This window comes from Salvelinus sp. IW2-2015, linkage group LG27, assembly GCF_002910315.2.
Source record: "Salvelinus sp. IW2-2015 linkage group LG27, ASM291031v2, whole genome shotgun sequence".
NCBI classification, from domain to species: domain Eukaryota; kingdom Metazoa; phylum Chordata; class Actinopteri; order Salmoniformes; family Salmonidae; genus Salvelinus; species Salvelinus sp. IW2-2015.
The window spans coordinates 11,379,512-11,406,302 of NC_036867.1; the positions used below are offsets into that span (position 1 = coordinate 11,379,512).

Here is a 26,791-nt window from a genome sequence, read left to right on the forward strand (position 1 = left end):
TCTAGTTAACATGACATTATTACATCTCACAGATTCATTCTGCTATGGTGTTAGATGATTGATTCTTTGATTGTTTTTAATGCCTTAGGCAGCGAGATGATTTTGTTGAAGATAATCAACTCAGGATGAATAGTAAGCAATGATTAGTATAGTATAGTATAGATATCAAGCTCCAGTCTTCTGAATCAAATCAAATTGTGTTTGTCACATGCGCCGAATACAACAGGTGTAGACCTTACAGTGAAATGCTTACTTCCAAGCCCTTAATCAACAATGCAGTTTTAAGAAAAATAAGTGTTCAGTAAAAAATAGATAAGTATTTTTTTTTWWAAATAATAATAATTAAAGAGCAGCAGTAAAATAACAGTAGTGAGGCAATATACAGGGGGTACCGGTACAATGAGTCAATGTGTGGGGGCAAAGGTTAGTCGAGGTAATTGAGGTAATATGTACATGTAGGTAGAGTTAAAGTGACTATGCATAGATAATAAACAGAGTAGCAGCAGCGTAAAAGAGGGGGGGGGGTGGCAATGTAAATAATCTAGGTAGCCATTTGATTAGCTATTCGGGAGTCTTATAGCTTGGGGGTAGAAGATATTTAGAAGCCTTTTGGACCTAGACTTGGCGCTCCGGTACCGCTTGCCATGCGGTGGCAGAGAGAACATTCTATGACTAGGGTGACTGGAGTCTTTGACAATTCTTAGGGCTTTCCTCTGACACCGCCTGGTATAGAGGTCCTGGATGGCAGAAAGCTTGGCCCCAGTGATGTACTGGGCTGTACGCACTACCCTCTGTAGTGCCTTGCAGTCGGAGGCCGAGCAGTTGCCATGCCAGGCAGTGATGCAACCGGTCAGGATGCTCTTGTTGGTGTAGATGTAGAACTTTTTGAGGATCTGAGGACCCATCCAAATCTTTTCAGTCTCCTGASGGGGAATAGGCTTTGTCGTGCCCTCTTCACGACTGTCTTGGTGTGTTTGGGCCATGATAGTTTGTTGTTGATGTGGACACCAAGGAACTTGAAGCTCTCAACCTGCTCCATTACAGCCTCATCGATGAGAATGGGGCCGTGCTCGGTCCTCCTTTTCCTGTTGTCCATTCTCCCGAGGCGGGGTATGCAGCACAACCCCAATGGTGGGCCCAGGGGTTAAAGGTCAGCTGTTCCTCCTGAGTGACGCCTCTGCCTCAATATGACGGGACTCATCATAACACAATATGTTAGGTGCATTCAGGATCACAAAAAATCTCTTCAGCACCAGTTTCAACATTGTTCAGCATCTTTTGACTGCAGTTCACATCTACATAGCCATCATGGTGGAATTAATCTGCAACTATACAGTTAGTTCAGTACTTGCACGTATTCATGTTCACGCAACTGTCGGATGACCATGAACGTAACCCTGTTTGCTGACCTCATGTAATTCAAGATGAGAAAGGAAAGGGAACAATCAGAAGCTGTTTTGGAAACACTGTGGTGTCGTAATAAATGTGTGGTGTCGTAATAAATGTGTGGTGTCGTAATAAATGTGTAAGGAATTAAATTAAATGTCCTTTTGAACACAGAAACGTGCAATGAGCTAATTTATCCTTTCGTGCTTTAGAAAACAAAACGTCATCGGGTCTCTCTCGTCTCCAACAGACATTGAAACACAAGAACAGTAATACTCTCTAGCCTAGAGAACATTATCTCAGGTGCACTCTCCTTTTTTAAAAAGGAAACAAAGTTGATCATTCCCTCCAATCGTTCAAAGAAAGTCTCTTAGAGTAGGTTTTGTTACCCACACAATCTATACGGATGTTAGGTTTCAAGAAATGAGGACAGAATATTAATTTGCAGTACTGTATAATATATTTATTCAGACAAGAGAAGATTGGAAACATGTCTGTTCTCGGAGTAAAATGATCTTATTGAGAAATATGTATTTATACATTATTTAAACATAAGCCTCCACCGAAATGCAGAACTAGTTACAGTATGTACAGTACATAAAGTCATTGGATCAACTGCAACAAACTTTGTCAAGATCAACTCCAATTGGTTGCCGACTCCCGCCAGATTTTCCTTGTCGGCCAACGGATTCGAACCAGCAAAACACTTACTGGCCGGCTTCTCTAACCTTGAGCCTCCTTCTGCCCCTCAGTTGGTGACTAACATGAATATTTTTCAATCTTGCACTTTACACAGTAGTCTAATAAATCTCTTTGATGTAAAAGCCTCTCCGATTCACAAACAAATAACTTCCCAACTAATTTATCACTTACAGTTCAGTAAACATAAAGTAGTTGCTGTTCTTACATCAGATCTGTAATACTCTTTGCTTTAAAAGTCTGTTTCAACTACTGTCACCGGTGGTTGATTTTCCTGAATGTAAGGGTTGAGTGTGTGCACCAATCCCCTGTTTACTGATTGCCACGTTTCTTAGCCATAGCCTTGGCTAGTTCTGACATGAAGTCCCCGCCCCCGGGCGCTGCTAGCGGTGGTGTAGTCCTCTTGGGTGGAGGGGGGCCTGTTCTCCTCACCGACGGGGTCGATTGTAACCCTGCCGAGGCAGGTGGGGGCGGAGGTGGAGGCGGGGGTGCTCCAGCCCCTATATAGGACTGGCGAGGCGGAGGCGTTGGTAAGGAACCCCTGTTGGTCACAGGGCAGAAGGCAGGATCAGGTGGTGGAGGTGGTAGAGGAAAACCTGGGTCCGGTGGTGGTGGTGGTGGTAAGCTGACTGGAGGTGGAGGGGGTAACGAGCCGGCACCTGGACCAAATCCAAGAGTTGGAGGTGGGGGAGGGAGGAAGTCTGGAGGTGACTCAGAGCTGTCGTCCTGGGAGAGAGATGGAGGTGGTGGAGGGAGGTTGGCCATGGATGTCGGTGATGGAGGGAAGCTGGTGGGCAGGGTGGGCAGGCTGGGCAGTTGTCGTGAGACAGAGGTTGCTGGTGGGCTTCTCTTGGTAGCCAGGGGCGGTGGTGGTGGGGGCAGCACTGGGTCAGGGGGTGGCGGGGGTAGGATCTGTGTAGGTAACAGGGGTGGTGGTGGAGGCGGTGCATTGCCAACCTTGGCCACAGGTTCTGCAGGGGGCTGGGGAGCATGTCCATTGGCCTGACCAGAAGCTTTGGCTGGGAGAAGAGCAGAGAGAAACAGACCAGCAATAAATAAGATTTTTCATCTTATCAATACAGTCATTCATTCAAATTTGATTTGAAGGGTTCTTGACTTTGTACACCCAGTATAGTAAAACAACGATGATCTATCCGTTGATAATCTTTTTGCTCACAGCTAATCTCTACCAGCGGAAAGGGTGTTTACTAACCTTTCGTGGTAGGGGAAGGTGTTGACGGAATGGACGTTGTAGCTGCGGTAGCGGCGGTGCGGTTGGTCCATGCAGTGGTGACTGCAGCCTTCTTCATCGAAGTTTTGTAGTTTTCGTACAGAGACTTCCCATACTGAGAGGGACAAACACCAACCGTTACAATACACGCAAGACCGCCAAACCCTGTCTGCCTAACACGTCACCGTTTATGTTTATGCCTTAGATATACAGGCTGTTGAGCTGTCTGCGTTCACCTTTGCGATGCGTATCCCCGTCACCCAGAGATTCATGGTCCAGGCGTCATCACAGCACAGATACTTAATATACTGAGACTCTTTCTGGATCTGGGGGTGCTGAAGTTAGGGATGGGGATGGAGAGAAAGGACACATCTTTAGGGTAGCGAATCAGTGAGACAAAACGATTGCGTCACCTCCAAACGCGGGTTATTTGTATCACTACTCTGTATGAGCTTCCAATGTTTTTTTTTTTTTGAGGGGGGGGTGATTCCAGCCATATGATCTCTAAAGTCCTCTAATGTAGATTGCATAAAAATCTCAGATATCCACGTTAGCAGAATTAAGGGTTACAGACTGATGACAGCGGTGAGATTGGAGATAGTGAACTCCTCCTCCATATTGAATGCGTCACTGAAAAGCTGGTGAAAATCAGACAGTCAGCACTCACGTGCCTCCCAAATAACATGGGAGGCATCCAACACTGAGATGTCCACCCGGCTCATAGAGTTATGGCACTGCATCCATCACAGAGGGTGTTAAAGGAGGGAACCGAGTCATACTTTCTCCCCTGGCCGTTGTTCAAACACAGCAGTTTGTATGAGATCATTGTCTATCTGAGAGAAAATGTCTTGACTTTGCTGTAGGGCCATTACCACACACTGATTGGTATGATTCAGTGTTTTCCACTATGAAGCAGAATGTGYCTGGTAGTGCCACTAGGGGTCACAGTCTGTTTAAAATTGTGGGCCAGTGCATTTTGTTTTGGTCTTTATTTTGGCCTCAGTGTTGTTAAGCTCACCACTGGGCAGATGTAACCACTACTGTCTGGGTAATATACTGTGATTGAAACATTGGCGTGTTGAACCCAGTTCACAGTGGTTGTGTCACTCTATAGTAAGATAATAGAACTGTCCAGCTTGTAGTCCCAAAAAAGGAAAATYAGTTAGCATTTTCTACCTTTGGTTCCTGTGTTTACCACAGACCTTATTTTCAGCATTTATCAAAAAACCCTACAAAAACCCCATTCAGTTCCCCCCCCCCATAAGCTTTGGCCAATGAGCCATGGTGGAGTTAGTCTCCACTAGTGCCTACAAAAAGATGCCATTACTATTGCTCTCTGTAACATCTGAGTCCAAATGCCTAGCTCCATGTCACTCCTTCAGTGATGCAGTATGAGCATTGATGACCCAATGCAGAGCTAGATATTAGAGACCTTTGCTAAACTTGCCCAGGGTTCCAACCTGCCTGCTGCATTGACTGAGATCATCTTCCTTCAGCCTCACTTCAACCCTCTGGCCTTGGGGGGATATCTCTCAGTGAAATGTAATTCTGTCTCCTTGCCTCTCTAAGCTCTTTGGCTTTGGTTCCCAACACCTCCTAGACCTAGAGAGTAATGGTTGTTGCTGATTCAAGTGTTTCCAAAAGGAGGGAAGAAAAGAAAGAACAGTTTCAGATCCTTAAAAGACTATAACCACCAACCCATCCAATTCTCGTTTTTTTTCTCAAATCAGTGAGGAACTCGTGTTCTGAGAAGAAGTGCGGATCTTATTGAAAGATACAATGTGAAACCGAGCCAACTGAAGAGAGCCCACTATATTGCCTGCAAGTAAAGGGTTTTCACCAAGACAAATACTCTACTATGACTAATGTGTTACAAACCAAATAACCATTTTTGGCGACGTTTACAGTGTTCCTCATGCCATTAATTTGATCTAACTCACTTGTAAATTAAATGGCCTGTAAAAAGGGGTGACTTTTCACTTCCTGAAAATAATGAACTGTTACTATATATTGAAGTTCTCACTTCCAGCGAGGCAGCTGTTGGGTTGACCACAGTACCAGTCTGTAGAGCGACAACAGTATACCCGAGTTATTTACAAATATAATAAACAAAACCCTCACTCTATGCTTATTTAATATGTACATGCATAGTACTTACACTTGCAGCATATGAGATACCTTTCCAAATAAAGCTCAATATTAAGCTCAATATTCAATATTTAGACTATTACAGTAGCTCATAGTGGAAGAGTTAAGCCCGGTTTAAAGGAGCAATCTGCAGTTCAAACAATAACAAAGAAGACACCCAGCTACTGTTAATGTTGAAAAGCTGTGGGATGGGGCTGGAGAAAATGTAACCATTCTCAAATCCATAGACAGAGCTATGGATGCAAGGACTGACCATTGATACCAAAATTATGGTCTTAACCATGTTTTGAGACTATACAGTGTTTGTTTAGAATTACAATGTTTACACACAGATGAGTTAAACAAGCTTATATTTTGGGTTCTGATGGGGTACGACAGTTGAACGAAGCTAATGAGGCATCGGTCAAGAATCAATGGGTATATATAATTCCTTTAAAAGTCAATAAATGTACGTAGCAATTGAAGATAATATTGGGGAAGAGAAGCACTCATGTAGTTTCTCTCTTTATCTACCTTGTACTAACTGTGACTTTTAAGCTGTGAGACTAAAATGGGGGTCGTCCTTCCAAAAAAGTGCTTTCAACTGTTCACTCACCTTCAGAACAAAACAGAAATCTGTTGGGGCCTTGTATTTGTTTTTGAACTCTTTGCCATAGTACACATTTACATTGTCGAACTGGACGAAACACACCAGGTCACGAGATGTCTGTGGGGGAAAAAGGTAGTCAAACTTGAATCTTGAATGACAGTATTGTGTTCGAACACTAAAGCCCAACTTCAAATAATGTGACAACTTAATCAATGCCTTGCAACAAGAGCCAGTAGCCACTGTAGCCTTTCAGTAGCACCTACAATTTAAGGATGTCATGTATGAATGGCGTGTGTATGAATAACTGTTGCCACAAGATGAAAGATGTAAGTGAATATATGTAGCCAGTGAGGTGCAAATACTGCAGTTGTATTTTTAGAGCGGCTTGAAGGGAACAAAGGGTTGATATGGCAAAAAGTATTCAGCACTATAACTWTGTAGTCCAAGAGTAAAGAACCTCCCAGCCATTTCATGAAGGTCTCAGTTGACATTGAGATTTTCAGACTTCTATTTTTCTCTTACCTTTTATTTGTTGTTGCGGGGAAAAGGGTTACTTTTGATCACATAGCAACTGAACTGTGTATGTATGTTGGGTTAGCTGGGAGTGTACAGTGTTTTGTTCACACTAAACTGAGGCTGACTGGGCCATATATTCAGTGGATGTGTTTTCTTTATCTGGGTTGTAGCCCAAGATGTCCCTTTTTGACCTCTGAACTTTGATCTGCTGACCTTGCTCTTCCCTTTGGGTACATAATAAATTCCAGAGGCCCGCAGCAGGAAGAGACGCTGTTTCCACGACTTCTTGCCATCCTCCCTGAGATAGAGCACCCCCTCTAAGTCAGGCACGATGATGGAGGTCCCACAGAAGTTCTCCTGTGTGGGGAGGAGGCAGGAAGGGAGCAAGAAGTCACAGAAAGGTCACATCATTGGAAACTGTCACTCAACATGAAGTCTCACATCTTTTCAATGGTCTAGTCTACGTGGTGGTGTTTGTGTTGTTTACCTCCACGAGTAAGTCCTTGTCTCTGTCTTTCATGTCTTTGATAGTTTTCTTGTCCTTCTTCCACAGATAAAAGTTCTATCGTGAGAAAAATATTAGCGTTACCATGCCTGTTAAAATAAGTCAAAGGGTCATATACATTTTACAACAACAACAAAAATCACGCATGGTACTTCAACCTTTATCTTAACTGATGTGAAGAGTTTGGAGAGCAATAGTAGCCATGCTATTCAACAGGGATTTAAGTCAAATTATATTTTCTTATATTCACAAGGATTTACACGGTAATCATGTTTCCACGGAAGAATGAAAGCACTTAATAATTGTAAGAATGCACAATGTAGCATTTTAGAAATGAGACAATCTCTCACACATTTTTCCATACACTTCAGGCCTGCATATGATACGACAGCCTCTCGCTGCCAACAGCCAAAACGCATTAATACATTACAAAGGGCTCTGTTGGAACAATAAACATTGTTTCAACATAATTAAATTGCCATGTCTTTCACTGGCGGACATTTTGTTTGATGCATTAACGTGAAGATGACATAAAGGGGTCTGTCTGTTTTGAAAGGATATCTCATGATTGAGCAAACATTTGAAAGTAACCAGAGTTGAAATAATGGAGAGATTGATTTGCAAAAAACAGAGAGGCCAAGAAAAATGGTCTGCTGAGTTTTGAGCTGTCGGGATATCATGACCAGACCACCTCACTTTATTTGAAATCAGGGCAGTCGGCAAAACCTTTTTCAATTCTTCTTCTGGAACAGGCATTTCTGATGATAACTATGCAGGGTGTGTGTTTGTTCCATGTTCACTCAGCACAAATGATAGACTTAGAAAGGGATTGCAGTTTGAAAAAGCAATGTGAAAAACTCACCTGAGGGTTTTTGAAGACTTCATATTTGTCTGGTCTCTCTTGGAAGATAACTTTGTTTTCACTGTCCCTTGTCCATGTAGACAGTGGGTCTACTAGGTTCTCGTGATCTTCAAAACCCCTTTCTGTCAATACAAAGGCACACGGAGCTCACACAATAATCTGTTATTCATCTATTATAATGTGCTATTATGTTAGTCCTTGGAAAATAATCTATCAGGGGTCAGTCAAATAATGATAAGATGGAGCCTTTGGCCTACCAACATGTAATCCTTTTTACATTTACTTATGTTGAATGAGATTATTGATAGTATGCTCAATATAATATCATTATTTGCAAGCCTTTTTTTTCACAGAAAAATATGCTGTGAATTCAATGGTGACCCTAACCCTGATAAAATGTCAAACACAGCTATGAAAATGTACACTCTTCACTGCATACATTAATTTAGTTTTGTAAGGTACTGTTATTTTTCTAAACAATTCTAGCATATCACCAAATATAGTTTAYGAGACCAATGCACATGGACACACATGGTTTGAGGTAGATTTCACTAACATACAATTCTCCATTTACAGTTCTACGCAGAATGGTATTGCGCTTAAAATGGACCCAATAAAAGGCAAGTCACTCATTTGCTTACAGATTTAAAGTGGCATTACAACACATTAAGAGTACTATTAAGAGAACTTTCTGCTTCTTCCCACCACGTTGCCCACCCACACTCTGGTGTTTCATCATCATGTCTGGGCGTTTCACTGTAGTTTCACCATGTGTCTCAATGACAGGCTACTAGTACTAATTAAAACAGAGACAGGCTTTAAGCATTAGCCAATAGCTTCCAGGGCTGTAGTCTGTGGCCAGGCCTATTACTGCCATTAAATGGCTGGTGAGGGCGTGAGACTTTGCCCCTAAAGGAGTCCTATAGGGAGTGGTTACGAGTTCAAATCCCATTGAACTGAATTACTGTATCTGCATGGTATGTTGCGGTGCAGGATGCTGTGTATGGTGAACACATGGATGTCTCACGGAAATGAAAGTATTATTTTTTATTTATTTCACCTTTATTTAACCAGGTAGGCTAGTTGAGAACAAGTTCTCATTCACAACTGCGACCTGGCCAAGATAAAGCAAAGCAGTGCGACACAAACAACAACACRGAGTTACACATGGAATAAACAAACATACAGTCAATAATACAATAGAGAAAGTCTATATACAGTGTGTGCAAATGAGGTAGGATAAGGGGGGGGTGAGGCATTAAATAGGCCATAGTGGCAAAATTATTACAGTATGGCAAATTAAACACTGGGGTGATAGATGTGCAGAAGATGAGTGTGCAAGTAGCGGTACTGGGGTGCAAAGGAGCAAAATAAATCAAATAAATAACAATATGGTGATGAGGTAGTTGGATGGGCTCTTTACAGATTGGYTATGTACAAGTGCAGTGATCTGTGAGCTSCTCTGACAGCTGGTGCTTAAAGCTAGTGAGGGAGACATGAGTCTCCAGCTTCAGTGATTTTTGCAGTTCGTTCCAGTCATTGGCAGCAGAGAACTGGAAGGAACTATACCTGCTGGAGCGYGTGCTGCGGGTGGGTGCTGCTATGGTGACCAGTGAGCTGAGATAAGACGGGGCTTTACCTAGCAACAACTTATAGATGACCTGGAGCCAGTGGGTTTGGCGACGGATATGAAGCGAGGGCCAGCCAATGAGAGCATACATATACTACCCACTAGTCGTGGGTAGTATATGGGGTTTTGGTGACAAAACGGATGGCACTGTGATAGACTGCATCCATTTTGCTGAGTAGAGTGTTGGAGGCTATTTTGTAAATKACATCGCCAAAGTCAAGGATTAGTAGGATAGTCAGTTTTACTATGGTATGTTTGGCAGCATGCGTGAAGGATGCTTTGTTGCAAAATAGGAAGCTGATTCTAGATTTAATTTTGGATTGGAGATGCTTAATGTGAGACTGGAAGGAGAGTTTACAGTCTAACCAGACAACTAGGTATTTGTRGTTGTCCACATATTCTAAGTCAGAACCGTCCAGAGTAGTGACGCAGGACGGGTGGGTAGGTGTGGGCAGCGATYGGTTGAAGAGCATGCATTTAGTTTTGCTTGCATTTAAGAACAGTTGGAGGCCACGGAAGGAGAGTTGTATKGCATTGGAGCTCRTCTGGAGGTTAGTTAACACAGTGTCCAAAGAAGGGCCAGAAGTATACAGAATGGTGTTGTCTGCATAGAGGTGGATCAGAGAATCACCAGCAGCAACGAGCGACATCATTGATGTATACAGAGAAAAGAGTCGGCCCGAGGCTTGAACCCTGTGGCTCCCCCATAGAGACTGCCAGAGGCTGGACAACAGGCCCTCCGATTTGACACACTGAACTCTGTCAGAAAGTAGTTGGTGAACCAGGAAGGCAGTCATTTGAGAACCAAGGCTGTTGAGTCTGCCGATAAGAATGTGGTGATGACAGAGTCGAAAGCCTTGGCCAGGTCATGAATACAGCTGCACAGTATTGTATTTTATCGATGCGGTTATGATATCGTTTAGACCTTGAGCGTGGCTGAGGTGCACCCATGACCAGCTCGGAAACCAGATTGCATAGCGGAGAAGGTACGGTGAGATTCGAAATGGTCGGTGTCTGTTTGTTAACTTGGCTTTCGAAGACCTTAGAAAGGCAGGGTAGGATAGATATAGGTCTGTAGCAATTTGGGTCTAGAGTGTCTCCCCCTTTGAAGAGGGGGATGACCGYGACAGCTTTCCAGACGATACGAAAGAGAGGTTGAACAAGCTAGTAATAGGGGTTGCAACAATTTCGGCGGACAATTGTAGGCAGAGAGGGTCCAGATTGTCTAGCCATGCTTGTTTGTAGGGGTCTGGATTTTGCAGCTCTGYCAGAACATCGGCTATCTGATTAAGTAAATGGCACTTTAAGGGGGTAGACTTCAGCTTTAATTTTACAATGCCAACAGAGGTAAGCTATTAGTGTACATTTGACAATTTTCCAGAACATTTGCACCATGTAACATGTACAGTAAAACATTACGTTCACAAGGAATTTTTAGGACGCAGATCAAAATCTATTTCATTTCCAATCGATCAGATATGTTTTGAGGTTTTATAGAAGCAGACGTACTGTATGCCTTCAAACAAAAATAGGTTTTGTTGCGAGTGGGGCGTATCTGTGTCATAGACAGGAGTGGAGCATTGAGCATACAGTCATATCAGCAGTACTTCTGGTTTGTTCAAGAGTAACACCCTGTCATGGAATATAGTCTTGAGGGCTAGCATGTGGCAGTCTAAAATGTCATGCGGGTGAGGTGGCCAACATTGGTCTTCAAATAGCCCTCATGACAAAAAATAAACCAAGTGTTGACCAGGGGTAAGTTCCTTTTTCCACTCATCTCCATTGGGGTTTACAATACATGCAAATGCACCACTGTCTTCAAATTGCACTAACAGGAATTCAAAGACTTTCATGAAGTCAAGTTGTGCTCCGCCGTTATAGAACATGGGCAATGGTTTGAAGGTTTGTCTTGACTCTCCATAAACTGACTGCAATTAGAGGAATGAGCTTAGTGTTATAGGRGACCAGAAAGGATTACAGATGATCAGAAATGTATTACATCAGGTAAATCATGACTTGCATGTTTTTCCCAAAAGTAGGGCTTCTCCAGAGCAAACCAAAGACATGGTAATGAGCTGACTGAACGAACATGTTGCCTATAAAGTCCAACAGTAGCTGAGGTAGAGAGATGGAGGATTGAGGTCATGAGGACTATATTTCTGCATAACAGGGAGGATGACTGACCGTGTCCAATGCAGGAAATGAAACCCACCTGCCTGGTGTGCGTGTGTGTGGTGGGTTGCATCAACGCCTCATTGTGTGCTCACCACAGCAAGGCTGTCATCGTGAATCAATGAAAACACAGTCCATCATCCGGACCTGAATAAAACCCCACCTGGTATATCCCCCTCTGTATGTGTGGTATAGAGTGAGTGCATTGAAACCACACAACAGTATATATTGTGTGTGCGTGCATGCGTGGGTCTGTGTGTGTTTGGCGAGAGGATCAGGCTCACCAAGCTGCAGCTCGGGGTTGGTCTCTGACAGGCTCCAGTCCACGTTGCAGTCACAGTGGGTCTTCTCAAACAGGTTGTCCAGAACATCCCTCACTGTCTGTCTCTCATCCACCATCAGTGTCTTGGAGCTACCGTCATGCATCACCACCTTCACCACCAGCTGCATAGAGATAAGAGACATTTACAGAGATGAACATTTAAATATTGGCGGCATTGGAAAGTATRTATTGTGTACTAAATCCTAGTAATACGTGTAATGACAGTAGGACACTGTCCAGGTTGCCGTTTCATGTTTTATTTATGTCTTACAGAACGAGATGTGAGCTTCTGATAATCATGGTTTTAATGTATATGACAGCTTTATAGCCCAGAGTGTGTTTCCAGTATGATGTTGATGAGAAAACAGTACAGGTGTGGGGGGAATAATACAGATGCCTTGATTCCAGCTGACCGTTGTATAACAGTCCTCAAAAAGCTAGCCGCTACCGCTAGCATTGGCGCTAGCTGAGCAGTCATAGAGCATTGAATGATCATTAGCCTCTATGGAGCTATGGCGGTCATGGTCTTGCTATCGCCCCATAAATAAAGCCCAAAATAGACTGGAATTAAGCTCACACTTCCTGGCTCATGTGGCCTTGRACTTCCTGTCGTCTGGCAACAGATCCCGACTTAGGAAGCAGAGAAGCTTCGCAGACCATCCAGAGGTCAGCCAAGTTGTGTCATAAAAATGTGCCTTTCGAAGACGATAGCGTCGTAGAGGATTTGTCGTTTTAGATCAGGTTTTTCCCCCATCTCCTACGAAGAATAATGGATGGATGTGCACCATATAGTTAAGTAGTGTGTGTAATGGATCACTTCTAGAAYTAGGTGTCTTCAAACGAGTGGATTCACAAAGGAAATGTGCTCATTCTGGAACGTTCGCTTTAACCTTTAGAACACATAAAGGAAAAGGCCTCATTGGCGTTTGACCACAGAGAACGACACTGCAGACCACTGAGAAATGAAACGTCTCTCTGCTCAGGACAGGTGTTTCTATGAAACCGACCAGAGAAGGCAGAAAGTCTGTTTCCTGAACCTTCATTAGTGCCATTTTATATTACCATTAGGCACATAGGGCTACATCAGATAGGCCTAGTCTAGTTACCTTACACCAAAAAAACGCATTTAACCTTTATTTTGACATGGAGTCATGCTGAGACCAAGGTCTCGTTTACAGATGAGCCCTGTAATTACAAGCATATACACATCAATACAATATGAAAACAAAACAGAGATGCAAAACACAGTCATGGAAAACAAGCACATTCTTCATTAAAAAGGTCCTCAATCAGCTGTCTGAAATGCCCTAGATGCACCAATTCATCCAATTTTAGAAAGTTTGGGAGATTATTCCACAAGTAAGCTGATTTACCTAACTCTGTAGACACCCGAAGGAATTTCCAGAGTTAGCCATCCCTGAGACCGGTATGGTAATGCATATGTCTAAAGCGGAAGTTTTTGTAAAATAGCTTTATAAACAAAAAGAGAGAAATGCATCAATCTACGAGACTTCAAAGAGGGCCAACCTACTTTCTGATACAGAATGCAGTGATGTGCACTGAGCCTATTGCCCGTAATAAAGCGCAATGCGCTGTGATAAACTACATACATCCAATGGTTTCAGCGTATTGGTAGCTGCCTTCATATATAGATGGTGTTGTCATAGTCTGGGACCGGCAGGAATGTTGACTGAATTATCTGCTTTCTGTTATTTAATGAGAGGCATGACCTATATCTAAATACAAAGCTCATTTTTATTCTCAGCTTCTTAACTAACTTATATATGCCATTTCGTCAGTCCAGATGCCCAGATATTTACAGTGTCTTCAGAAAGTATTCACACCCAATATTTTGTTGTGTTATAAAGTGAGATTAAAATTGATTTGTAATTTTTTTGTCAACAATCTACACACAATACTAATATACTGTATCTTGTTTACGTAAGTATTCAACCCCCTGTTAATCAATACATGTTAGAATCATCTTCTGCAGCGATTACAGCTGTAAATCTTTCTGGGTAAGTCTCTAAGAGCTTTCCACACCTGGATTGTGCAACATTTGCCCATTATTCTTTTCAAAATTCTTCAAGCTCTGTCATATTGGTTGTTGATAACCCTTTCCAGGTCTTGCCATTAATTTTCAAGCAGATTTAAGTCAAAACTGTAACTCTGCCAGTCAGGAACATTCACTGTTTTCTTGGTAAGGTACTCCAGAGTAGAGTTAGCCTTTTTTTGTTATTATCTTGCTGAAAGGTRAATTCACCTCCCAGTGTCTAATGGAAAGCTTACTGAACCAGGTTTTCCTCTTGGATTTTGCCTGTGATTAACTCTATTCTGTTTATTTTGTATCCTGAAAACATTCCTTAACAATTACAAGCATACCCATAACATGATGCAGCCACCACTATGCTTGGAATATGTAGAGTGGTACTCAGTAATGTGTTGTGATGGATTTGCTCCAAAAATAACACTTTGTATTCAGGACAAAAAGTTAATTGGTTTGCCACATATTTTGCAATATTACTTTAGTGCCTTGTTGCAAACAGGATGMAAGTTTTGGAATATTTTTTTTCTATATAGGCTTCCTTCTTTTCGCTTTGTCACTTAGTTTAGTATTATGGTGTAACTACAATGTTGTTGATCCATCCTCAGTTTTCTGCTATGACAGCCATTAAACTAAATTCACCATTGGACTCATGGTGAAATCCCTGAGCGGTTTCCTTCCTCTCCGGCAACTGAGTTAGGAAGAAGGCCTGTGTCTTTGTAATGACTAGGGGTATTGATACACCATCCAAAGTGTAATTAATAACTTCACCATGCTCAAAGGGAAATTCGATGTCTGTTTTTTAGCATCTACCAATAAATGCCCTTCTTTGCGAGACATTGGTAAACCTCCCTGTTCTTTGTGGTTGAATCTGTGTTTGAAATTCACTGCTTGAGTGAGGGACTTTACAGATAATTGTATATGTAGTTTACAGAGATGAGGTAGTCATAAAAAAATATTTTAAACCCTATTATTGCACACAGAGTGAGTCCATGCAACTTATACTTGTTAAGCAATATTTTACTACTGAACATATTTAGGCTTGCCATAACAAAGGGGTCGAATACTTCTTGACTCAAGACCTTTCAGCTTTTCATTTTTTATTCATTTGTAAAAATTCTGAAAAACATAATTCCATTGTGACATTATGGGGTATTGTGTTTAGGCCAGTGACCAAAAATCTCAATTTAATCAAATTTTAATTCAGGTTGTAACACAACAAAATGTGTAAAAGGTCAAGGGGTGTGAATACTTTCTGAAGGCACTGTATAAGCAAGGACACAATCAATGTTGGCACCATCCAATGTGCTTATGCATAAATCATCATATACCATTTTAAGTGTTTTSKAAAATAACATATACTTGGTTTTACCTGCATTAAGTACCAATTTCAGTTCAACAAAGCCTTTCTGCAATGGAATAAAGGCAGATTGTAGCTCTGAAAGAGCCCGGTGGGGCAATAGCATACACAACTGTGTCATCTGCATACAGGTGTATGTTCAAATTTCTWGCAGATAGACCAATATTGTTTTTATAGACAGTAAAAAGTACAGGACCTAAAATCGACCCCTGTGGGACACCTTTCGTATTATCAAGGAAACTTGACTTAACACCATCAGAGAATACACATTGTGTCCTTTCTGTCAGGTAGTTTTTAAACCAATTACATGATGCCTGATCCAAGCCAACTWCAGACAATCTTTGAATTAGTAGAAAGTGGTCAACGGTATCAAACGCTTTTGACAGAWCAATGAAGAGGGCARCACAGAGTTTCCAGAGTTTCCTACAATTTACCACATCATTTAAAACCAGTGATTCAGCAGAGATGGTGCTATGATTTGACCTTAAAGCAGATTGATAAGCACTTAGAATRAATTTCTTAGCTAGGAAAGAGATAAACTGAAAGTTGATAGGCAAGACAGTTTAGAGATCGGGCAATAATTATTTAGGTCGGAGGGGTCACCAGCTTTGTGGAGAGGAAGCACATGGGCAACCTTCCAAACCCTGGAGTTAGCACCAGAGATAATCGTCAGGTTAAAAGTATGAGTCGATGATTCCGCAATCAGGGGAACATAAAGCTGCAACAAGAAAGGATCAAGCAGATCAGCCCCAGTGCATTTTAATAAAAAAAAGTATCAAGCAAGGCGTCTAGTTGTTGAAATGAAAACARAGATTGACTAGAAGTTGACAGATCTTTCATTGAGTAAACTAGAGGCTGGGAGACGGGAAGCAGTTGAACTGTTTTCCAAAATTCAGAGCRATCACCAGCAGTCTAAGATAGAACTTAGAGTGTAGCTTGATTTTATCTTTCTTAATTGAAGAAGTGCATCTATTTCGCAATTGCCTGAAAAGCTGCCAGTCCGCTACTGAGTGACAGTGTTTGACATGTTCCAATGTCATGTTATGATGCTGTTATGACAGCTCATTACATCTATTGAATAATATTAATGATGGTTTATTTTCAAAAGCATTATTGCGGTGAATCTGAGTAAAATTGTAGATTTCACAAACCAAGCTATTTTCTCTCCTGCTAGCAGTAGTGCCTGAAAGGTCACATGTGTCAGTGATTTAGCAGACGGCTGCTTTGAAGAWGTGGAAGTGTCCACAAATCACACAGAGAAGGAAACCATTTTGTCCTGTGTAAAGGCAGACATCAATTATCAGGATGAATGGAAACAGAAAAGAGAATGATCATTCAGCTTGACTGCTGTTCAGGGTTTTCTTTCCTTCTCCCTGAAATGCCTCTTTTGGTTGGTGGACAATGTGTYGGATTTTGTATAGTGTTTCGCCCTCTGTCATGCTACTTACCTTTTTGACTTTGGCCTCTTTCAGCTTCTCCAATGCCAGTTTGATTTTGTCTGCTTTCATTTGTGCCTCTATTTCTTCCTGAAGGAAAATCAATGATTGGTTTTTAATTAAGTGACATAGAGCACAGTAGGTTTATAATTAAGCAATAAGGCCCGAGGGGGTGTGGTATATGGCTAATATATCAGGGCTAAGGGCTGTTCTTAGGCACAACGCATTGCAGAGTGGTATATTGGCCTTTTATCACAAACCCCCGAGGTGTCTTATTGCTATTATAAACTGGTTACCAATGCAATTAGAGTAGTAAAAATAAATGTTTTGTCATACCCGTGGTATACGGTCTGACATAMCGCGGCTGTCAGCCAATCAGCATTCAGGGCTTGAACCAACTAGTTTATAACACACAACAAATCCTTGCTACTGTTTATAATGTACATTAGTCATACGTTACGTAACATAGGTTATGAAAAACGGATGATGCTTGATGGCTATTGAATGAGGTCAGATAATGATGGACTCAGAGCCATATACTGGATACATACATCTCCATACAGTATATGCCTCTGAATGGACCAATAGCAGAGCAGGAGCTGAGTGATGATGAACAGTATTATGGGTAGTGTTACGTGTGACTGTGATGGATACCTGGTGTTTTTCATCTCCATCGGAGGCGGTCAGAAGGACTGTTAAATGAATAAAATCTCTCACACTAACCCCTCTATCGATCCTGTTACTCTTTCCTCTCCATCCATGTGTGTGTTTGGTCCATTCCAGACAGAATCCCTGCTTTTCCCTCTGAGGTATTGTAATAGATGCCCCAGTGGCCTGAGCCAGGAAACAATCTCACTACGACTTCACTGTGAGAACCCTAACCCTGACATCTAGTACATGTATAGCGTCATTATACAGGCCCTCCATCTTGCAAGTATCTGTTTCAAGCACCTAATGTAAACAATGAGTTTGTGTTGATCTAAATTCCCATTTCCAATTCCTTTGTTGTAGTCACACTAGAAAAGAGTGTCTGCTACAGTAAAGTGAGAAAAACAATGTGGATATAATCAAATGAGTCTGTGCTGTCTCTGTCAGGATGAGATGTGGCTGACAGGCTTTAAAACCATGGTAGAGTGTAGCTTGTTCACTTCCTCTGTGCTCAGCTAAAGGCCTTTAGTGCTGGCCTAGGTGTGGAACCTTAGCTGACTCACCATGGAGGGCTTAGCATGCTGTGGAAGCGTAGGTGGCGAGTGAAGGGGTGCRGGGGAGTCAGCTAGTGGGGCGCTAAAGGTGTTGGGGCCCCTCTCGGGCGAGGTGGAGGTGGAGAGTGAGGGGACTGGGTAGAAGCTGAGCCCATGCGGAGCGGGAGGGAGGTCCGGGTGCGGCGCTTTAGCCTCTTTCTTCCCTCCTAGCTCCGCCGCCAGCTTCTCCTCTGTATCATTGAGGTCGGCCATCAAATCAGCCATCAGTGCGTCCAAGTCATTTTCCTCCAATTCATTCAGGGATTCGACTGTGTAGAAAAGAGGGGAAACAAAATGAAGCTCAAGCTACAGTATAATAACAATGGACATTTTGACCTTGCTATGACACAAGCTCCAGACAAATACTGCTTGTTTTGCACTGAGTGAAAGCCGGAGGCCTACAGCTATAATTGGTGTGTAGGCTGGATCTTAATCTCTGTCTGAAATTAGAGCCTGAACAGTAGCCAGACATATTCCAGAGGTATGATTAGTAACTCTTTTTCTACCTCTCTGCGTCATTGGTTCAATCTTAATTTCTGGTAATTTTCTAGGTAATTGATGTCATTCTTCCCCCGAAAAGTGACCCACTGGAGAAATAATAGGCGTCATACTGTACCAAAGTTAGAAAAGGCCGACGTTGGCCTCTGGGATTTTTAAACTGATATCTGAGACATTTTAACACTATATTTTTAACCCTGGCAGTGTTAGGTAGGGCCATAATTAGGCTTATGATTTACCGTTCATATCAGCGAAGCCCATGGAGAAGTTCATTTCTCTGCTTGAGCTAGAAGGTGGCTCTGGGGGCAGCGTTTCAACCCCAAGACTCTGCAGGGAAAAACAAAGAACAAAGGAGTTTAACAATAAACCAAAGACAACAACTCCAGTCCCCATGTAGCCATCTGGATTTTTAAATCCATTGTGGAGTTCCAGGAACTCAAATAAAGTATGCTGAGTCTTGCATAGAAAACAGTTGAAGGACTAATGCYAAATTCATGAAATCAAATGAGAAATGATATTCAATATGAGGTATCTCAGGAAACATGGAGTTTTAATAGAAAACACAAAGTGTTTTTTTACAAGTGATCATACGTGTCTTCAAACAGTTATGCTAACGTCTACCCTGCTTATGAGTTTAACATTTTACCCCCTTTCTTAAAGTGGTTCTCTCGCTGTTTCGCGGGTGCTTGGCAGTCTGAAGTGTCTTGTTGAGCGCTCGTGTGTTTTAGTGTTACTGTCATGTTTCTCATAAGCAGTGCTTTATTTACAAGTGGTTTCGGTCCAAATAGAACAATCCGAAACATCTCTACTGTGTTGCCCATAGAATATCATTGTTATTATGTTACCAGCAACTTTTCAACGGAATGAGGAGTAACATATGCATCTTACAGGAAGATGGGGTCCATAATACTGACCATATTGTATTGTAGATCTGTGTGTATGAATAATGTATACATGTTTTTCTTGCGGGTTTGCATAATAGTCAGCAACTGCTGGCATTTGGGGGATCACCTTGAAGAAATAAAGAGAGATGAATGCTGTCTTCCCTGGTGAGCGAAAGCATAGYAGTCATGACTACTGTCAGTTTGAAACTTCAGGACATTTATTGTGTACGGTATATTGGATTGTGTGAGGTTCTTTTATCAACAGTTGTTGGGGATTTCTATCCTGTGTGACTGCTGGCATCCGTTGTAAAGATGTTTAAACATGCAGCATGACAAACTTTACGATTCACAGGCATTTCTAACRTTTCTAAGAATGTAATAAACATTTGTAAGTATTTATAAAGGCTTATTCGTGGAAGTTGTTAATACAGTGTTTACAAAGGGTGAGTTACAAATGCCCCAGGCGTTGCTGTTGTGTGCGGACTGAACTCACCTGGGTGAGGAGATCCATCTCCCCCAACAAGTCACTGAACATAGCGTCTATGTCGTCCATCTGTTGAAGACAAGTCAAGGGATGAGCGAGGAAAGACCTGGAACCTATAACATTGGTAATAGGTAAAGTCGTAGATTGAGACTGGTGCATTACATCTCAATACAAGAACGCTATCTCCAACCGGAGAATGTTAGGAATGAGTTTTGAGATTATATTTAAGATTGTCATGCGCAAACATACTGTGTCACCTTTGAAAAAGTGCACACTAACTTCAACACACACACATTGCATTTCTCMATTTCTGTGTTGAACCGCCAACTGTAGGAGATTACTGCACTATAGAATGTTTTCATTCGTAATATGTAGCCAAGAGCCAAATGTTCTTGCTCAACCTCCCCAACATAGACTCCAGGAAGTAAAGCATGGTATGTATAACTCCAGGCATTCATTCCCTGTCAAGACATGCAGTGCCTTTCAAAACTCCTTTTTGGGGAACTGCATGAATACAACAAATGATGAAAGATTGTTCATTGCTTGTTTCTTATGTTGTTTGGTTGATAATCTAATAATGTGTAATTTATAGAAAGTCAATCAATCAGATACTGGAATTCACTTCCTGGTTAGGCCAAACAAAAAAACAAACGTTCAAACAGACCTTCCCCTTGCCCAGAAATGCTACACCTACTGTATATCACTGATAGAGTATGTACAGTGCGTTSATATCTTAGATTGGGGCTGTTGCTTTTATGCATTTGAAATGCAGACAGTGATATCTTTCCCTTTGATACTTTTCAAATGACCTCATAATTTGTCATTGCCTTGATTACATTCAAGACCACCTTTTAGTTCTCAAACTCAGGAAAATAATGATATGGTAAATTAAGTTAAAATAGTGTAATTTTGGTATGCCCGGTAAATCATTAAATTAACTGAGGGTAAAGGTTGAGTGAGTAAGTTATACCACAAATTATTACTCAATCACGATACCATCATTTTGAATTAGTTGCTTATCAAATTACTCATCAAGAAGGAAAATCCAGACCCACTTTTAACAGACATGATCAGATCCTCAGTTGTCATACTATGACTCCCATGGTACTATTGTTGGCATGAGTGTGTAGGCTTAATGTATCATGGGGCCACCTCCATCAATTTGATTTACTTAAGTCAAAGTAAAAAATAGATTGGGAGCCATATCGAGAGCTACCGTAGTCATGATGTACATTATGCTGTCTCTTTTTCACACACAATCTGTTAAGCCCCATTATCTGTAGTAGAACAAATGTTACGGTGTGCCGGACTGCGCAGTCAAAACACAAATCGTGTTTTTCTATTGTAGAATGTGGCTAATTTAGTAGTGATGTAGAACTGGGGAGTTGTATAGGATATGTAATTAAATATACTCATGCGTAATTCACATACAATTAATGTCAAATCCAAAATTCATATCAAAACAAACCATTGAAAATAAAATGTTTTGTCAAGATATAATCTATGACCAACTAGACTGGCATTCGACGAACGTTAACTTCTCAAGAAAAAATGTGATTCACTGCTTCATGCAGGCATCATTATATACAGTAACGTTAGTGATATCAAGTTTCTCTAAAACGATTTTAACCCATAACAGATTGAGCACTTGTTTGTACAGATAACACCTGTGTGTGTGGGTATGTGTGTTGCTCCCCCACCCTTGCTAGAATGTCCGGTGTGTCCCAAAACAGAGGGAAGTGGTTACAGGGCAACTTCCTCTTGCTTCTCGTGATGTTGAAAGTATTTGTGAAGGTTGCAGGAGATGGTAATATGCAATGTCTTTTGCAAGCGCTGCAACTTTATACGCCTGATGTATTTGGTCCTCGCTAAATAACCCATGAGGTTAACATGATCATATCTTGTCAGTTTAACACTCAGAACACATGAGTCTTATTTCACTCAAAATCTGATTATGGGCGAACAATTGAAAATCCTATATTCAGTATTAAACGTGAGCAAATTCACGACAAAACAGCCAAATGTAAACAAAGTTCCTTCTGCCCCTCAGATGTAGACAGCCTGGTCTCGTAGACGTAATATAGGAAACGTAAATCCGGGACACTAAAATTAGTATGACATGTTACGTTTGGTATGGTTACGTAAGACTGATGTTGGCTAACACTTCCCCTATCCCTAACCTTAACCTTTTTAGCTAACACTTCACCTAACCTTAACGCTTTAGCGATCCCCTTCCCCTAACCCTAACCTTAACCCAACTCCTCAACTTAACCCCTAACCCCTAGCCTAGCTAAAGTCAGCCAGCTAGCTAACGTTAGCCACCTATTCGTAACATATTATACACTTTTCAAATGCAAAACATATAGTAAATGTTGCAAATTCGTTACATGTTATATATTTAGAAATGCGTAACACATAATACACCTTTAGCTATCCCCTTCCCCTAACCCTAACCTCAACCCTTTAACCCAACTCCTAAACTTAACCCTAACCCCTAGCCTAGCTAATGTTAGCCAACTAACTAACATTAGCCACCTAGTTAGAATTAACATATCATACATTTTGCAAATTCGTAACATATAGTACTTTTTGCAAAATCGTAACATATTGTATATTTTGAAATTCGTAACACATAATACGGTTTGTAATTTGTAATATATCATAGGAAATGGGTGATGGACATCCACTAATTATTACATACCATACATATATTACGWATTACAAACCGTATTATGTGTTACTAAATGGAGTCCCTCGGATTTACGTACAGAATAATACGAAATGCTCTGAGACCAGGTTGCAGCCCAGTAGCAGAGGTTTGTGTGGTTACAACTGTTTAAGACAGCAGATGAAACAATGAGAAAATTAGACAGAGCATACTTTCTTACTAGGTTTCCCCCACTTCTATGCTCTGTAGTTGTTTTCCACTCTGCATTGGGTTTCTGTTTTGCTTTGTGTTATGACAACCCCAGAATATCATACAATAGCCATCTCTTGGTGATTTCTGGAAACGTCAGCAATCTACAAAACATACAAACACATTGTGTAGCTGATGTCAGTTTCCATTTGTGCTTGGACGTCACAGGAGGAAAGGATTAGTGTATCRGTCATTTAGATCCAGCCAGCTGTGTTTAAAAGCATCATTTTGAAGAGGATACTAAAGTGCACAGTGCCAAATCTCAACATTGCCTCTCTGAAGTGACTGAAAAATCACTAAGAGGTTGACTTTTCAGCAAACGGTCAGAACAGGGAAAGGGAAAAGGGATACCTAGTCAGTTGCACAACTGAATGCATTCAACTGAAATGTCTTCTGCATTTAACCCAACCCCTCTAAATCATAGTGGTAAGTAACACCCTTAGATTGAATGAGAGACCAGTGTCAGTAGCTAGAGAATGGGTGAAACGTGACCTAACAACACCTACAACTATCTTTACGGCATATCATATCTTATATATWATTTTGTTTCAGCCCCAGGAAGATCTAATGGGGATCCTTCATAAATACAAATTCCACCTAGCCAGAGAGGACGGATTGAGAGAAGTCAGGTACAATACTCAATCCGTCGGCTCTGGTTAGTGGTTATATTCCACCCTGAGCAAACATGGTAGAAGATATTCAACAGAAAGCAGTTGGCAGCACTGACCTAGTTTCTGTTCAATGCTATATTATCTGATTGGTGCAATAACCTATTGCTATCAAGATCATCTGTGACCCCACCCCTCTACATAGAAGCCCAGAAAGCCATGTTACTGGAAGATGCGTGTGTAACGGCTGTTGGGAGGAGAGGACCAAGGTGCAGCGTGGTACGTGTCCATATTTATTAATGGAACACTGAAATAACAAAAATAACAAAGAATAACGACCGAAACGGTTCTGGCTGGTGCAGACACACAACAGGAAACAACAACCCACAAAACACAGGTGGGATGAGGCTACCTAAATATGGTTCTCAATCAGAAACAACGATAGACAGCTGCCTCTGATTGAGAACCACACTCGGCCAAACACATAGAAATATAAAACATAGAACAAAAACATAGAATGCCCACCCCAACTCACGCCTTGACCAAACCAAAAATAGAGACATAACAAAGGAACTAAGGTCAGGGCGTGACAGCGTGTCAAACCTCATAGCATCCTTTTGCTCAATACCTCCACAAACAGWTGAGTTGTAAGCTGCAAAGTGATGTCAGCAAAACCACTAACATCTATCTTAGTTGTCAGTTAACACCCATCATCCTGCTACATGAAATGTTATGCAAGACAGACACAGCATTTGTTACAATGTCCGTTTGTGTAAACACAAAACTACTAGGTATTTCAACCATCGCATCAACTTGAACTGAGCTGCAATTCAAACTGTATGTATGAGGAAGCCATTTTTCTTGAAATGTTGTGTGATTTTATCAACATGGAGGTTTGTTGACTCAGATGAAGAGTACATGCGTTCTCAGGGGCGTCATCCATCTCAAAAATCTGAGGGTGCACAAAGTACGTGAAGATGGCTGGGGGTGGTTTGACAGTCCGGAWGTTGGAGAATTTTGCATTTTTCAAACACTCGAAACAGCTTTTTCCTGCAATTCTATGTAAAAAAAAACAAGTCATTTTTTAATGCATATCTAAGCATGTCTCTTCAGCTATCTGTATCCTCCTGACTGGTGGTTATTTAAAAAAAAAATATATATATATGCTTCTCTGTATCTCTGCTACAATCTAGGTAAAATATTGAAAGGAATGTGAGTCTTRTTCAGTACATTTCATTTTTGCTTGCTTTTCTAAAGGTTGGGAGATTGAGAACCAATCTGGGCTAGCTTAAGCCAACTCCATAAAATTGCTACGTGGTTAGTAGTATTACAGATAAACTGTAATACTGATAAACTGTAATACTGTATTTTTTAAAAACAGGACAAATCTGAGGGGGCACGTGCCCCTGTGCCTATAGGCAGGACATCTCTGTCAGTTTACTTCTTCTGTTCAGCGATCATCAAAAAAAGTACAGTTAAGAAACATCTTGTGTTTTAGGCTAAATATACAGAAGGTCTGCAGTGAGAATAGAAGTGCTTCGTGTTTGGAATTGAGGCGACCAGCATTATGATGAATTTCACATCTAGTTAAATAAATWAAAAATCCTGTTTGCAATAAGCCCCTAAAGCAACAACAAAATAGGCAAAGAAATTACCTTTATGTCCTGAATAGAAAGTGTTATGTTTGTGGCGAATCCAACACATCAGTKAGCACTACTCTTCATATTTTCAAGCTGYATCATGTTATGGGTATGCTTATCATCGACAAGGACTAGGGTTTTTGGGGGATAAAAGAAACGGAACAGAGCTAAGCCAAAGCAAAATCCTAGAGGAAAACCCGGTTCAGTCTGCTTTCCGAACAGACACTGGGAGACAAATTCACCTTTCAGCAAGACAATAATCTAAAACACAAGGCAAAATATACACTGGAGTTGCTTACCAAGATGACATTGAATGTTCCTGAGTGGCCTAGTTACAGTTTGACTTAAATCGGCTTGAAAATCTATGGCAAGATTTGAAAAAAGCTGTCCAGCAATGATCATCAACCAACTTGACAGAGCTTGAAGATTTTTTWAAATAATCATGTGCAAGTATTGCACAATCCAGGTGTGCAAAGCTCTTAGARACTTACCCAGAAGACTCAGGGGGTTGAACACTTACAGTTGAAGTCAGAAGTTTACATACACTTAGGTTGGAGTCATTAAAACTTKTTTTTCAACCACTCCACTAATTCCTTCAAACTCAGTGCCTCTTTGCTTGACATCATGGGGAAATCAAAAGAAATCAGCCAACACCTCAGACAAAAAAAATTGTAGACCTCCACAAGTCTGGTTCATCCTTGGGAGCAATTTCCAAATACCTGAAGGTACCACGTTCATCTGTACAAACAATAGTACACAGGTATAAATACCATGGGACCACGCAGCCATCATACCGCTCAGGAAGGAGACGCGTTCTGTCTCCTAGAGAGGAACGCACTTTGGTGCGAAAAGTGCAAGTAAATCCCAGAATAACAGCAAAGGACCTTGTGAAGATGCTGGATGAAACAGGTACAAAAGTATTAATATCACAGTAAAACGAGTCCTATATCGACATAACCTGAAAGGCCGCTCTGCAAGGAAGAAGCCACTGCTCCAAAACCGCCATAAAAAAGCCAGACTACGGTTTGCAACTGCACATGGGGACAAAGTTTGTACTTTTTGGAGAAATGTCCTCTGGTCTGATGATACAAAAATAGAACTGTTTGGCCATAATGACCATCATTATGTTTGGAGGAAAAGGGGGAGGCTTGCAAGCCGAAGAACACCATCCCAACCGTGAAGCACGGGGGTGGCAGCATCATGTTGTGGGGGTGCTTTGCTGCAGCAGGGACTGGTACACTTCACAAAATAGATGGCATCATGAGGCAGTAAAATTATGTGGATATATTGAAGCAACATCTCAAGACATCAGTCAGGAAGTTAAAGCTTGGTCGCAAATGGGTTTTTCAAATGGACAATGACCCAAAGCCTACTTCCAAAGTTGTGGCAAAATGGCTTAAGGACAACAAAGGCAAGGTATTGGAGTGGCCATCACAAAGCCCTGACCTCAATCCTATAGAAAATTTGAGGGCCGAACTGAAAAAGCGTGTGCAAGCAAGGAGGCCTACAAACCCGACTCAGTTACACCAGCTCTGTCAGAAGGAATGGGACAAAATTCACCCAACTTATTGTGGGAAGCTTATGAAAGCTTCCCCGAAACGTTTGACCCAAGTTAAACA

General features: G+C 41.4%; 1 protein-coding gene across 1 annotated transcript in view; it reads right to left on the reverse strand.

The window, feature by feature from the left end:
* Positions 1–1,823: 1,823 nt before the first annotated feature.
* Positions 1,824–26,791, reverse strand: part of apbb1ip (amyloid beta (A4) precursor protein-binding, family B, member 1 interacting protein) — a 29,815-nt gene continuing 4,847 nt past the window's right edge. The window contains exons 2-13 of the mRNA XM_023973036.2: positions 20,017–20,076; positions 18,879–18,966; positions 18,112–18,410; positions 16,913–16,990; positions 12,023–12,182; positions 7,937–8,058; positions 7,057–7,131; positions 6,783–6,926; positions 6,060–6,170; positions 3,553–3,651; positions 3,299–3,431; positions 1,824–3,104 (exon numbers count right to left, since the gene is read on the reverse strand). Coding sequence (XP_023828804.1) covers positions 2,398–3,104; positions 3,299–3,431; positions 3,553–3,651; positions 6,060–6,170; positions 6,783–6,926; positions 7,057–7,131; positions 7,937–8,058; positions 12,023–12,182; positions 16,913–16,990; positions 18,112–18,410; positions 18,879–18,966; positions 20,017–20,076 — 2,076 coding nt within the window. The 3' untranslated portion in view covers positions 1,824–2,397. The remainder of the gene's footprint in view (positions 3,105–3,298; positions 3,432–3,552; positions 3,652–6,059; positions 6,171–6,782; positions 6,927–7,056; positions 7,132–7,936; positions 8,059–12,022; positions 12,183–16,912; positions 16,991–18,111; positions 18,411–18,878; positions 18,967–20,016; positions 20,077–26,791) is intronic.